At 38.1% G+C, this 15,428-nt stretch overlaps 1 protein-coding gene across 2 annotated transcripts in view; it reads left to right on the top strand.

Moving 5' to 3' along the window:
• Positions 1–15,428, top strand: part of enpep (glutamyl aminopeptidase) — a 28,809-nt gene that overhangs the window by 2,078 nt on the left and 11,303 nt on the right. For both annotated transcript variants that reach the window (XM_059000733.1, XM_034015646.3), the window contains exons 2-6: positions 363–504; positions 1,031–1,162; positions 12,153–12,273; positions 12,521–12,675; positions 14,779–14,892. In XM_059000733.1, the coding sequence (XP_058856716.1) occupies positions 363–504; positions 1,031–1,162; positions 12,153–12,273; positions 12,521–12,675; positions 14,779–14,892 (664 nt within the window). The remainder of the gene's footprint in view (positions 1–362; positions 505–1,030; positions 1,163–12,152; positions 12,274–12,520; positions 12,676–14,778; positions 14,893–15,428) is intronic.

Raw genomic sequence — 15,428 nt, 5'->3', positions numbered from 1 at the left:
AGCAAGCACAGTTAAGGATTTATCAAAATTCCACTACATCTTATCCTCCGTTCAGATGTAATTTCGCCCACAGAAAACATGGCACAATTCTAAAGAAACAACAATACTAGTTCTTGAGTATTAACTTACTTTTTGGTATTTATAATAAGTTAATAATTTGTGTGTAGGATGTCTCTTATCATGAGCAAAAACTGTATAAAATTACATATCTTATTCTAGCCGACTAGTACGTAAAAGAGTACAAAATTGCCAAGATGTAAATATTGAAACTAAAAATGGCAAGATATAATATAGCAAGAAAAGATTAAAAAAAAAAAAAGTCATGACTCAGGCCTGTATTTGTTTTTACTCATGATTTCAAGGAAGATTGCTGCAACCGACCATGAGCCCACAGATGCCCGGAAATCCTTCCCATGTTTTGATGAACCCAACAAAAAAGCAACCTACAAAATATCAATAATACACGAGAAAGACTACAATGCACTCTCCAATATGCCAGAGGAGGTAATGTTCTTAACGTATATAAGGGAAACTGTGATGAAATGATAGCTTGATTTAATAGGTTGTTGTGAAGCTCTTGAGCTAAGATCCAAGGTCAAAACATTTTAAGGGAAATAAAAAAAAAATAAACAAACTTGCTGATGTTTCAAATCTTAGTTCTATACCTGATTTACAACCCTTTATTGTACATTTTGTGACTAATAAAGTTGGTTATTTGGAATTATGATTGACCTTCCTTGTGCAACAGAGTTAAATTACTCTGTAAGCAGAATTTCATTTCTACTGAATACAAATACTTACAGTAGATTACAATCTGATTATTGGCATTACCTGGTGTTGGATTCCAGTAAAACTAACAAAGATTCTATAAAACTGCTGTGGGAGCTCAGGCGAATATGCTCTTAATGAAAGAGGTGTGGGTCTGACATTAATTTACATCCTGTCTTTGAACTATACCTAAACTGTTTTGTGGCATTCAGTATTAATACCATAATGGTGACAGTAACTCATCTTATTGTTACATTTCCAGAACAGAATTGTACTTCAAGATGGCTCTATTAAAACAACATTCCAGAAGTCTGTACCAATGAGTACCTATTTGGTGTGCTTTGCTGTGCACCAGTTTGTTGCTGTGAAGAGAATGTCAGCCAAAGGAATACCTGTAAGTTTTGTTTTTTTTTGGAACCATTATTCCTTTTGTATTCCAACTTTTTTGTACTGGTACAGAGAACATAGGGAAGGGGCAATTATTTATTTCTGGGGGGCTCTAATTCACCTAACACTAGAGTATTTTCTACTTGAAAGCCTACCATCTGCTGTCTCTCTATCTCTTTTTAGCGTTAGACATTGTTTACCACAGTTATTTCCTATTCTTAAACAAATAGATTCAGTAAGATAAGTCATGCGATAGAGAACAATATTTATTAAAGCTTAGGCAACAAATACAACGTTCTGCATATTTTCATAACAACTTTGGCTTTTGGCCTCGCCCTTCGAGGTACCCCTGCCCATAATTTAGTTTGCTCACTGTAGGGAAGCCATCGGCAGGGGGGCAGGATAGCTGCCCTTCCCTTTAGACAAGGCTGAAAATAGGTGGAGGCTAGGGAAGAGGAGGCGAACTTTGACATAAAGCAGTGAACGATGGATTGAGGTAAGATATAAAGCCCTTTCTAGCTAATCATTGAATGTGTCGTTTATTGAATAACGAATGAAGTACTAGCCATTTAACTGACAATGTGCTCTAAGTGGGGGTGCCTAATATGTTTGCTCTTTATGTTTTTAATCTAGTTTAAAAAGTGAGCTCCCTGCCTGAACCACCGTTTAACTAAATGGCATTAAGTATTTCCTGTCACAATCCTTTATAAAAGTATAAATACAATCAAATAAAGTAGTAGCATTCTTGGGTAGGGGTATTCAATTCTTATCTTACTAAATAACAGAAACTTGATATTATATGCAATAATCTTTGGTTAAAATGTTGAAAAATACATCTAAATGGAGACAGCCTTTTGTTTCAAGGTAAAAGGCCAACATGATGTATGAATATCCACAAGGGTGAAACTTCCTTCAAAGTCCTCTTTTGTCTCCCCATTGATGCACTATTTCACACTGTTCTCTATCTGGAGCCATGTATAATTTTAAGTATCCTCTCATTTATATCAATTATAGTTTGGTTCCAGATAATGCAAAAAATGATTTGAATTGTGTGGAATTCCATGGTACAAACAAGAAATAATATACAGTGGCTCTCAAAAGTATTCACCCCCCCTTGGACTTTTCCACATCTTATTGTGTTACAACATGGAATCAAAATGGATTTAATTAGGAGTTTTTGCCACTGATCAACACAAAAAAAGTCCATAATGTCAAAGTGAAAAATAAAATCTACAAATTGTTCTAAATTAATTACAAATACAAAACAGAAAATAATTGATTTGGCATTTTAGTGCCTGGGGCAGGAAATCATATTTTGTCGTCCCCCATCCTCGTTTTTTTTTTTTTTTTGGGTGTTAAAAGTTGGGATGGTATATTTGCTCACGTTTCATAGTTTTGATTAACTTATTGCCATTTCAGAATCTCTCCTTTAACATGTTTGAAGGGAACAAGACATTAAAACTTGTTAACACGTTAACTGCAAGGTTAGATTTCCTGCCTCTAAGATTATATTCAATCTACGCATTTTCAGTACCAACCAATGATAATGAGTTTATTTTACGTATGGTCATTTTTTGTTAGTTAGGGTTGGAGTTTTTAGTTTTTGACTCCACAGTAAAACCTAAGGTAGAGATCAAGCTATGTGCTTATAATAAGGACGATTTATATTGTTTTCTTTTTTCTGATCAAATTAAAATTTGATCAGTTAGTGCACGCATTTGTGGAATTTTAGCAGTGTCTGTAAACAATAAAAACTACAGTATGATTATTTTAGCAGCAACATTAAACCTTACGCAATCCTCTAATATCTCTATAAGAACATAAGAAAGTTTACAAACGAGAGGAGGCCATTCGGCCCATCTTACTCGTTGGTTGTAAGTAGCTTATTGATCCCAGAAGCTCATCAAGCAGCTCTAATATCCTCATATACAGTACTGTGCAAAAGTTTTAGGCAGGTGTGAAAAAATGCTGTAAAGTAAGAATGCTTTCAAAAATAGACATGTTAATAGTTTATATTTATCAATTAACTAAATGCAAAGTGAGTGAACAGAAGAAAAATCTACATCAAATCAATATTTGGTGTGACCACCCTTTGCCTTCAAAACAGCATCAATTCTTCTAGGTACACTTGCACACAGTTTTTGAAGGAACTCGGCAGGTAGGTTGGCCCAAATCTTGGAGAACTAACCACAGTTCTTCTGTGGATTTAGGCAGCCTCAGTTGCTTCTCTCTCTTCATGTAATCCCAGACAGACTCGATGATGTTGAGATCAGGGCTCTGTGGGGGCCATACCATCACTTCCAGGACTCCTTGTTCTTCTTTACGCTGAAGATAGTTCTTAATGACTTTCGCTGTATGTTTGGGGTCGTTGTCATGCTGCAGAATAAATTTGGGGCCAATCAGATGCCTCCCTGATGGTATTGCATGATGGATAAGTATCTGCCTGTACTTCTCAGCATTGAGGAGACCATTAATTCTGACCAAATCCCCAACTCCATTTGCAGAAATGCAGCCCCAAACTTGCAAGGAACCTCCACCATGTTTCACTGTTGCCTGCAGACACTCATTCGTGTACCGCTCTCCAGCCCTTCGGCAAACAAACTGCCTTCTGCTACAGCCAAATATTTCAAATTTTGACTCATCAGTCCAGAGCACCTGCTGCCATTTTTCTGCACCCCAGTTCCTGTGTTTTCGTGCATAGTTGAGTCGCTTGGCCTTGTTTCCATGTCGGAGGTATGGCTTTTTGGCCGCAAGTCTTCCATGAAGGCCACTTCTGACCAGACTTCTCCGGACAGTAGATGGGTGTACCAGGGTCCCACTGTTTTCTGCCAATTCTGAGCTGATGGCACTGCTGGACATCTTCCGATTGCGAAGGGAAGTAAGCATGATGTGTCTTTCATCTGCTGCAGTAAGTTTCCTTGGCCGACCACTGCGTCTACAGTCCTCAATGTTGCCCGTTTCTTTGTGCTTCTTCAAAAGAGCTTGGACAGCACATCTGGAAACCCCTGTCTGCCTTGAAATTTCTGCCTGGGAGAGACCTTGCTGATGCAGTATAACTACCTTGTGTCTTGTTGCTGTGCTCAGTCTTGCCATGGTGTATGACTTTTGACAGTAAACTGTCTTCAGCAACCTCACCTTGTTAGCTGAGTTTGGCTGTTCCTCACCCAATTTTATTCCTCCTACACAGCTGTTTCTGTTTCAGTTAATGATTGTGTTTCAACCTACATACTGAATTGATGATCATTAGCACCTGTTTGGTATAATTGTTTAATCATACACCTGACTATATGCCTACAAAATCCCTGACTTTGTGCAAGTGTACCTAGAAGAATTGATGCTGTTTTGAAGGCAAAGGGTGGTCACACCAAATATGGATTTGATTTAGATTTTTCTTCTGTTCACTCACTTTGCATTTAGTTAATTGATAAATATAATCTATTAACATGTCTATTTTTGAAAGCATTCTTACTTTACAGCATTTTTCCACACCTGCCTAAAACTTTTGCACAGTACTGTAAGTAAGTTTTAATTAAGTTCATGTGTAGCGTTCTCTCATAATCATTGATTGGTTCTGTAAAAAAGCATGGATTGAAAATAGCTGTAACACAGAAACGGATGCAATGACTTAATTGCTTGAAGCATATTCAGAAAGACATAAACTCGCATTTCCATCTAGTTAGGAAAGAAAATTCTTCAGTTTCCCTAAAGATCCAAAACAATTTAGAATTTAGCAAGAGCCATGCAGGTTTGTATGCTATTTTAAACAAAAAAAAATAAGGTATTAAAAATAATAACCAGGTTGTGTGTTTCTTTATACATACATATTTTAACGGGGATGCGAACTACGGATATATGACCCCCATAATAATAATGAACTGGCGATGCTATGGTGTTGGTTTGTGTATAAACAGGTTTGTGGTCGTTAAGACTGTTGCTATTTTTTTTTCTAGTGCAGACTGTGCTAGGGGGGCGCTGACAGCTGACAAGTGAAAACACTGAGAACCGCAGAACAAAATTATTACTCGAGTGGTAATGCGTTTAAGTAATTTTTCACCTGCCCCACTCGCCCACTCCTAGTTATGGCTTGGGTGCCACGCCCCTGAAGTTATATCCGTTGGTCTAGTACCCAGAGTTCCAGCTGCTAGGTCTGAAAGGATGCATCAATGTACTGTACTGTAATGTACTGTACTGTACTTGATGATGCAGATAGCTTAAGGGACAATTTTTAAATTGGCAGTACTGTACATTTAAATCAGTAATAGTTCCCCTTTAGTATGGCCCTGATAAAAGTTTCTCATAGTAAAACCATAGTGTAATAAAGCATAGATAAGCATTATAAACCCAGAGAGGTAAAGTTAATAATATTTAAAAACACAGTAAAACATGGCAAACAATGGTTGCACAGTACTGTATAACCACAGGAAAATCATGTGAAAACTACAAACTAGCATTCAAATGTACTATGATACACTTTTATAAGGAGAAACTAAGGTTTTAAATTTAAGTTATGCTCAATTTATTTAAATTCTGAATGTAAATTAAAATTAAAAATGCTTGTGCTAAACCTATATTAAAATTACAGTGAACCTTTTCGGCAAAGCTGTATTTGATAGCATTAAAAAATCATTGGAAACTGGCTTTTGGAAAACTTTACAAATGAAAGACTACCTTTGCTCTATTTAGCCAGGAAACGTACTGGTAATCTCAAGAGTAAACTACCAAGGTAAGCCAGAAGGTATGTGGGCAGACTGTACAACATGGTCCCTTTATTCATTTAGTTTTTAGAGAAGGACAACCTGCAAATTGATACATCGGATGAAAAATTGCTTACAGAAGGATACAGAAACTACTGTCCAATTCTCTTTCTGAGTCTAAAGAAACAGCAATAGATACTGTATTTCAGATTATACATTTATGGACATTGAACCCATTTTACTCCAGTTTGTAATTTGTTACAACAACAAAAAAATACACCACAGAGTGAAAAAGCTTAGAGAAATGGAGTGCTAAGAAACAGATTTCTGTACTTTACTTTAGCCTCATGGACTATACAGCCATTATCAACCAGTGCATCTTTAATAAAACTGAAAAAAAAACTGTAGGTTATAAAAACTACATTTTAAAATGTAGTTAAACTAATAACATAACTCAATGTTTAAGACAATGAAATTCCACTTAAAGAGTTGAGGTTTACAGCGTACTCTCCTGTGATATACAAATCCTGGATTAAAGACCAGATATTTTAATGGTGAGCGGCTGTGTTCTGTTGCTGCGCGTGAGACTGCCACCTGAGAGCTCTCAGTCAGAACTGTGGCACGAGTAGTGGGGCGTGGCCACTGGACTGCGTGTTCCTGTGAGTGTGTGTGTGTTCTGTGATTGGTTGTTTATGTTCTGTTAATGTTCTGTGATGCTAGTAGCCTTCAACCTAACCCATGAAAGGACGCTCCCAGAACTGTTCACATGAAGCACACTGCCGGGTCTGTGACTGTTCACAGAGGGGAAATAACTGTATGTAGGGGTTCTGGTTGGCTGAGGGTTAATAACAATGTATCTGTTCATGTTTATCAGTTCAATCTATCTGTTGAACTCCAAACAGGAGCGTTAACCCACTTTTTTATTTACCACTACAGCACTGGTTAAAACCTCATCATAGGTGCAAACATAGTTTGAACTGCCCTAACACCCTTACACCACTGGACAATAGTTTCCCACCCCTTTTCAAAGGAAAGCCTTTCATCTCCACACCTGACAACATGAGAAAATGGCTGAATGTGAAAAAACTGCTAAACATAGATTCTGTGACTTGACAGAAAATGAATTACAAAACATACTACAAAAGAAAGATGCTCCAAACACTAAAATGGTGATTCAAACGTCACTGTCACTGTTTTCTGACTTTCTGAAATTCAAACAAATTCAACTCGACAATGTAAGCAAATATGATGGTTATGATTTAAACTGTATTATGCAGCAGTCAGCAAGCCAGACTTTGATAACTATGCGGTATGAACTTCAAAAACATTTTCTGTTATTTATTTATTTACTATATCTGCTACATTTAAACCAAATATATAAAATCATATTTACTATCCAACCTTGCCTCACTTAATTTCTTGACTGATGAACATATATTAAAAGACGAAGTGTCTTCAGGTATGGCGCACAGGCAAAATGCAGTATTCTATTTTTCCCGTAGGTGGTCACGTGGGATGCGAAGATCACGTAACGTGGGTGGGTTGGGAAGAGTGCAGGTGTGACGAGATAGTGAGATAGCGTCGACAGAGCTAAGACACAGTCCTGGCTTTCGGTAGTTATCCATTTACAGTAGGGTGAGCAAACGTAATTTCTGATTTTAACTATCAAAAAATCAAATCGATTTTTGTTAACAGCTTTCATCTAACTTTAAACATATCTGAAATAAAAAACACAAAAATATATATTTAAAATGTGTAAGAAATACTTTTTTACACACCAAACCTCGCTTTAACTTTTATCCAGCGGTCATCGTGGATTTTATTTTTAAGTCTTTGACGACCTTTGAGCTTTTGTAATTCTGTTGGTTAAAATCAGAAATTACGTTTGCCCACCCTACTGTGTATTGGAAACATATTTATAGATAAATTATTGATGGGACCAATAGGACCTTTGCCTACTCCTGGCATTGGGTTATTAAAATAAGTACTAGTTGCAGAATATGTTTGTTTGAATGACTGAAGTCTTTATTAAAATGTGTTATTACCACATGCCTTTGAGTGATAAATAATAAACAGCATTTGATACCAGTGTACACATTGGTATCATCATCAGATGGCACTTCAGTGTAACATATGTAGCCATACTGTGGCACATCAGCATTCTTCTAATATGTACAGCAGCCGTACGCATGTTATTGTTCCAGCTGCTGTAGCCGTATTAATAAAATAGCCCCTATCCTTCCAGGAGAATAATGGCATAATTTCAAGTAATGTGACACATCGATGGAAAAATAGAATTCTCCAGTCCATATCTATCTATCTATCTATCTATCTATCTATCTCTGTTGGTGCTGTCTGCATGTTGTCTGTCGGGAGTGCTTGTGGCGGGGGGTGGGGGGAGGGGGGGGGGGGGTAGAAAAATACTTGGGTGTGAGAATATTAAGTCACCTTCATGAATGAATAAATATGTTGTACGGGAATGTTGCACTCTCTTTCTTTTGAACCACTAATGTTAAAATTGAGAATGATATTGACTGGGCTGTCCATCCCTAATGCGATGATGGAGCCTGTTAAAGTGGTAGCCTATGCTGACGATCTCGCTGTGTTAATAGCAAACAAGCATGACATTCAGTCAATAGCGGGGAGCTTGAGGATCTTTGAAAGTGTGTCCTCAGCTAGGGTAAACTGGGCTAAAAGTAATGCTTTTCTGATTGGGGACATGGAGGGTAGCCGACCACCAGCATGGAACTTGGGAGGACAGGGAATAGCGAGAGAGAACTGGGACGGAGTTTTAGAACAGGTAAAAGGCCGACTAGGAAACTGGGGTTGGCTTCTAACTAAGCTCTCCTACAAAGGAAGAGTGTTAATCAATAATAACTTGGTCACGTCCATGCTTTGGCACAGACTAATGTGTGGAGATCCCCCTCCGTCTCTGTTGTTAGAAATTCAGAAGTTATTACTTAGTTTTTTTTTGTGATGGTCTGCATTGGATAAAGCAGGGGGTGTTATATTTACCTTTAGAGGAATGAGGGCAGGGGTTAATGGACTTAAAGAGGAGGGTCACAGTCTTTCGACTCTAGTCGTTACAGAGACTGCTGTACACTCCTGAACCTCTGTCCTGGAGAGCATTGGCTTTTGCTTTAATTCGATTGGTGGGGAGGTTAAATTTTGATAGGCACTTGTGAACAGTTAAACCTCTCTGTTTTGCCAGTGTTTTATAGGGGGATGCTGAATGCCTAGAAGGTTTTTAAGACTTTAATAGATTTTAAGTCTGTAGGGCTTTTCTGGATGCTTGAAGAGCCTCTAGTTTATAATCCCCTTTTAAAAGGCCACCTTTTAGATTCAAAGAGTTTTAATTCACTCTTAATTTCTAGAGGGGTAGTGAAGGTTTAATTGATTTTGATAACAGAGCCTGGAAAAGCCCTGAATCACTAGCGAGTGAGTTGGGAGTGAAGTCAGTGCATGTGGTGGAGGGGTTTCTAAGGCAGCTTAGAGCTGTGCTGCCTGGAGAGGGAGTACAGTAGTTAAGCCAGGTTTTTATAGGAAAAAGTATGCTGGAGTTAGAACCTCCAGAATTGGACCTGCAAATTGGACTGGCAATAGAGCGAACCATTGACACCCCGGGGCAGATTCTGCAGGTTGGGAAACTGTACAGGGTGCAGTTTGCATCAATGGAAAAAAAATGAGACATGCAGGGTATGTGTGAAAGTGCTGCATTTTAAAAGTTTAAAGAGCATGTCCGATACACACTGGCGAGAGAGGCTGCAAGTAGAGGAATCCATGACACCTGCACGGAGGAATCTGTACAAGACACCAACACCAAAAAGAGTGGGTGATTTACAGTGGAGAGCATTGCACACCATTCATTTCTTGCCACCATTCAGCCAGGAATGGATGATAACTGTTTATTCTGCTTGAAAAGGGAGACAGTATTTAATTACTTTCTGTTTTGTCCCCGGTTACAGCCTTTGTTTGAGGTATTAAAGGAATTATTCAATGCACTGGGTTTGAACTTTATCTAAACTACTCTTATCTTTGGGGTGAAGTACACCAAAGGGAACAAAAATATAAGCCAGTTAGCTAACTTCTTACTGGGCCAGACAAAAATGACCATTCTAAAGAATAGGAAGAACAAAATGAATGGGGTATTAACTGATGCGACAGTGCCTGTTTTTAAAATGTTGGAGACAGCAAGAGTTAAAGTAGATTTTACTTTTTATAAATTGGTGCATCAGCTAGAGCTATTTCAGACAATCTGGGCAATTGGGGAGGTGATGTGCTTTGTGGAAGAAGATAATTTAGTAATGTGCTTGTTATTATTGTAATTGTGGGTGATGTGCTAATTTATTGGTTTGAATTATGTTTGAGGTATTGATATGTGCTGGAAGTTTAGGGTATTAGAGTGGAGTGTGAAATGACTGTGTGGACAATTGTTTTCTGCATTCTGTAATGTTTTAAACTTAACTTGCTTGAGGTTTATTTCTTTTGTATAGTATTGTACTGGGTGGCAAAAAATCTGGACTATCTTGTACTTGGAAAAATATCTATCTATCTCTCTATCTATCTCTCTATTGTAACAATCTCGGTTCCTGCAGGCAAACCCGGGACCTCCCACAGTGAAGCACAGCGCTGGCTCTTTTGTACAGTGGTATCAGTGCCATCAGTGCTGGAGGCCCCGGGTTTGCGTCCCACCTCTGCCTGTGAGCAACCCGTCTGCAGAAACAGAGATCGTTACAATATATCATATATATATATATATATATATATATATATATATATATATATATATATATATATATATTCTTTGTTACCATGGCAACAGACCCCTGGAAAATTGATACTTTTTTTAATTGATAATTTTTTTGAACTGATACTAATTATTTTTAATTGTTTAATTATTTATTGTTTTTGTATCCTGTTGTCATACTGAGTGTTTTGCAAATGTATGTACACCATGTGTTTTAAATCAATAGACAAAGGTGAACTGATCTGTTAACTGTTAATTGTTAATTAAGTGGAAACCACATATGTGATTCTGTGTTCTGAGATTCCTCATACTGAGGAAGGCAGTTTGCCGAAACACGTCTGTAGCTCCGCTCTGAATTGGGGGTGGATATAAAAGATTGTTTTAATCAAAAATTATATAATGAAGGAATATTAATTGTACTTTTAAGTGCTTTGGATTGTTTTTTTAATGGAGAGTGCGGGTTGTTCTTTATCAATTAATTAGTTACGTTCATACCTATGAACGTGACTAATATTTTTCATATTAGACTCCTTCCTCCGTCATCACCTTCTTCAGTGTGCAGTACCTGACTGGGCCGCCATATGTATCTCTAATTAAAACAAGCAATGTAAAGTGGACAATAATAGGTTGCATTCCAAACAAAACTATGGACAATTCGAAAGAACAGAGCTTCACCCCAATGACAGAAGAATTTAAACAATCATTTAAAAAAGAGCAAGAAAATGAAAATACAAGAAAAACACTTACTGGCAGAAACCTCACAATGTAGTATTTGCATTCAGTGGGAGAAACCATAGAATCACCAGATACCTAAAAATGACCTGGACCACTTTCAAAAAATGGGGGTGACTTTACCAAGTTCTCTCCGAAGCATAGCAGCGTAACCTGCGCGGACAGTGCAGCATTTTCTATAGCAGCGAGTCCCAGTTTACACAAACAAAAAACTCTCAGCCAAACAAAAACAACTTAGGAAAGAAGGTAAGAAACATAGAATATATAAAATAATAATATGGGACAAAATATATTACCACACAAAAATATGTCTCTCGTTGGTTTCATCTTGTCAGCAAAAAATTAAAAAAAAGGGGACAACTTTAACAAGTCCACTCTGAAACATAGCAGCGTAACCTGCGCATAACTATGAGTGCAGCATTTTCTACAGCAGCGCGCCTCAGTTTACACAAACAAAACGAAATGAAGGTAAGAAACATAGAATATATAAAATAATATGGGTCAGACTATATTACCACACAAACACCATAAATAGAAAGGGAAATGTAAAAAAGTAAAAATGACATAGAAGCAGGGACAGTCTCAGACACCAGAACACCAGAAATGTTGGTAGAAGAGGTCATTCAGACCCCTCAGCTCAATAGTTTGGCCTCATACCCATCACTTAATTCTGAGAGGTAGATAACAGACTAAGAATATGTGTATCCGTTATTTCTCAGTAGTTGTGTGAGGTTAAAACGTTCTTGCACTTAAAGCAATTTACATTAAGCAAAGTCTGTATTGTTTTTTCTCTGTATCCATTTCTGCCATCTTTTCAATTTTAGCTCAACATTTATGTCCAGCCGGAACAAAAACACACTGCTGAGTATGCTGCAAACACCACCAAGATCATTTTTGACTACTTTGAGTGGTACTTCAAAATGAACTACTCGCTCCCCAAACTAGGTAACGTTATGCTTTATTTTAGTATTAATTTCTATTAAAAAGTTTAAAGGTAAAGGGCACTATTCACAAAACATAAAGGCCTGTTTAAAGGAATGTTTAGTTTGGGATTGTTTTTTTAAAGCACATTCTGATTAATTAATGTTGGTGAATTTTGAAAAAAAAAGAAAAATATGCATTTTGCTGGGGTTGTTTATTTCTTATCAAAAATCACTCCCTTTCTCTCTCTCTCTGTGTCTGTATGTTATAGATAAGATAGCTATTCCAGATTTTGGAACTGGTGCCATGGAGAACTGGGGTCTGATCACATACAGGGAAAACAATCTGCTGTATGATCCAGACCAATCTTCCTCATATAATAAGCAAAGGGTAGCCAGCGTCATTGCCCACGAGCTTGTTCATCAGGTAACTTAAATCATTTACAACCCATATTATTGCAAACAATTTGTTGAATGTTTAGAATATAATAACAATACATTTTTATGAAACACCACACTATAAATAAATAAATAAATACATTTAAAACAAACAGTACAATAAGCGTTGGAATTTATGTCAATGTGCATATCCTTAAAGCTAACAAATTAATTCCATAAATCTTATGCATTTTGCTCTTCCATTACCAATATAGGTCTCAAACGTGCAGTTTTGAAAGAAACACAAGTTATAGCACACATGCATGCCTTATTCTCAGTTTCTCTCCACTTGCACTTCATGAATCGTTTCACTTCAGCAGTGTTCACAAAGCTTTGAGGAATTTAAAGTGTCATTTTAAATGTGACTTTCATTTCCCTTACCTTTTTATGGTGTTTGCAGTCATTCTGAGTGGCTCTGTCTTTTATTGCTCCAATATTGATTTATGATTATGTTCTCTATATCTTCCTTGATGTGGCATGAAGCTTGCTTTGAGCTGTACATGACTTCGCTAACATATTTCATGTGTGGGTAAATATGAGTTCAGTTAGGAGAGCTGCAGACGACTATCCCCTTCAGCCTACTAACCCAGCTGGGTAATAGAGGAAAATAACATCTGCCAATTGGCTGAGATGCATGTTGGCTTTTGATCTACATGAACACTAAAGTGGTTTTAGGTAATTTAAGGTACTATTGCAAAGTTTTTACTACCTTAAAACATTAACATAAAATACCAAGTTAAATTACTTAAATTGTTAACATGAGGCAGTGCGACAGGGTGCGTGTTGCCAAGGAGACTCAGAGACCAGGAAGCTCACACGCGCATATTTATTTACATTTACAAAACAGAGAACACCGTCCACTGCACCATTCCTTCACCAACACAATTCTAGCTAACACCCATGATCACCCTATTTATACACCTGTGGCTGGAGTCTTAATTAATCATTTAAACATTTATTCAATTGACGGCTCCAGCCACATTCCAACATGTGAATTTGACCCACCCTGCCACCCAATACTCACATAACACACAGCTGTGCACTGGCAGGACTTTCACCCTGCCATGCTGCCACACAGCTCCCCTCATGTGCGCAGCACACATGGCCGCCATCCGCCACTTTCCCCCCTAAAGCACCACCCTCCTCCCCTCATGTCCATTCTTCCCCACATGGACTATTATGGGTGGGTTGATGCTTGTGGCTGTGGTGGAGGTCTCCTCACCTCCTCCTTCCGCAGCGGCAATGCTGACAATGGCAAGGCTGGCTCCTCCAGTAGTGGCAATGCTGGAAGCGGCAATGCTATCAGCAGCAATGCTGACAGCTGTGCAGGGCACTCTGGCAGCGGAAATTCTGCTTCCTCCAGACGTGCAGCTAGCAGGGGAGACACCAGAGGTACCTGCTCCTCCCCTTCTTCCTCTTTGGGGCAGGCAGCTGGGGCTGGACTTCTCCCCAGAGGAGCCATTCCTCTGCTGTGCTTACCTCATCCCGTCTGTAGGCCTCCCACCAGAGGGCATCCTTGTGTGGGCACTAAAAGAAAAAATCTAAAACAGGGGTGTCCAATCACTGTCCTGGAGGGTCAAAATGAACTACTTCAGGGTCTGGATGCAGGTTTGATTGGTTCAATTAAACAATTTATAACAGGGTTGCAACAAAGACCAGGAGTGGAAGATCCAACTTTGGCCACCCCTGCTCTAAAACCTGGAATGTCAAGGAGTCTGGTTCTTTTGCATTGTGGTTAAGACGCTTGGTTGTTGTGTGCAGGGTTGCCATTTCGAACCAAGCCTCCATCCTGTTCCATATGAAAAACTCTAAAATGACAGACAGAAAAATAATCTGACAGATAAACAGCTTCCATATACCCCAAGATTACAATGCATTAGCACTAGCAAGTTTCGTCACATTTGGACCAGTGGTTCTTTAAATATATGCAAAACAAGTGTGACATATGAACAGACATACACCCGACTAATGTGAGCACTGTATCCCTTGGCAAGGATATACATGTTGGCTTTGAGAGTTTAGCTTTATGGCAGGACAGTGTAAATGTGTTGGTGATTCATTTGATTGTTTCTCTCTTTTAATCTGCCCACAGTGGTTTGGAAACATTGTGACAATGGATTGGTGGGATGATTTGTGGCTCAATGAGGGCTTTGCCAGTTTCTTTGAATACATTGGAGTGAATGAAGCTGAACCAGACTGGAAAATGGTAAGATCTACGATCTGTTTTTAGTGGTTTGAACAGTCAAATCAGACACTGAACAATACACTTGTTGAATGTTTGGCTAGCAGATAAATCATTTTTTAGAATTGTCCCCAGATTTTGACTAGACTAAATGTGTGCCCGCAAAATATTCACATAGGTCCATTTATAGCCAGCGGGTGGGTTTTTGATGTTTTCTGGGAGAACCCAAAACAAAGTGTAACAAGGCATAGTGAAAGCACGGTAAAGCAAAGGTAAGCATTGTAGAGCCCAGAGGGGTATAGTAAAGCATATTAAAAAGCATGGCAAATGATGGTTAACCATGGTAAACTATGCTAAATGCATAGTATAACCATGGGAAAAGCATGGTAAAACTGCTCAATTGCTCCGTAAATTTACTGGGGGTAGTTACAGTGTATTTTCAGTGTATAATAAAAACAAGTAAGTATTAATACAAATTAATCTGTTTGGGAGAATGATCTGGTTCTCTTATTATATTACATCACAAAATTGTAGAAATGTTTGAAGAATACTAAGCTTTA

This window comes from Acipenser ruthenus, chromosome 2 (assembly GCF_902713425.1).
Source record: "Acipenser ruthenus chromosome 2, fAciRut3.2 maternal haplotype, whole genome shotgun sequence".
Classification (NCBI taxonomy): domain Eukaryota; kingdom Metazoa; phylum Chordata; class Actinopteri; order Acipenseriformes; family Acipenseridae; genus Acipenser; species Acipenser ruthenus.
This window is presented reverse-complemented; position numbering and strand designations above follow the sequence as displayed.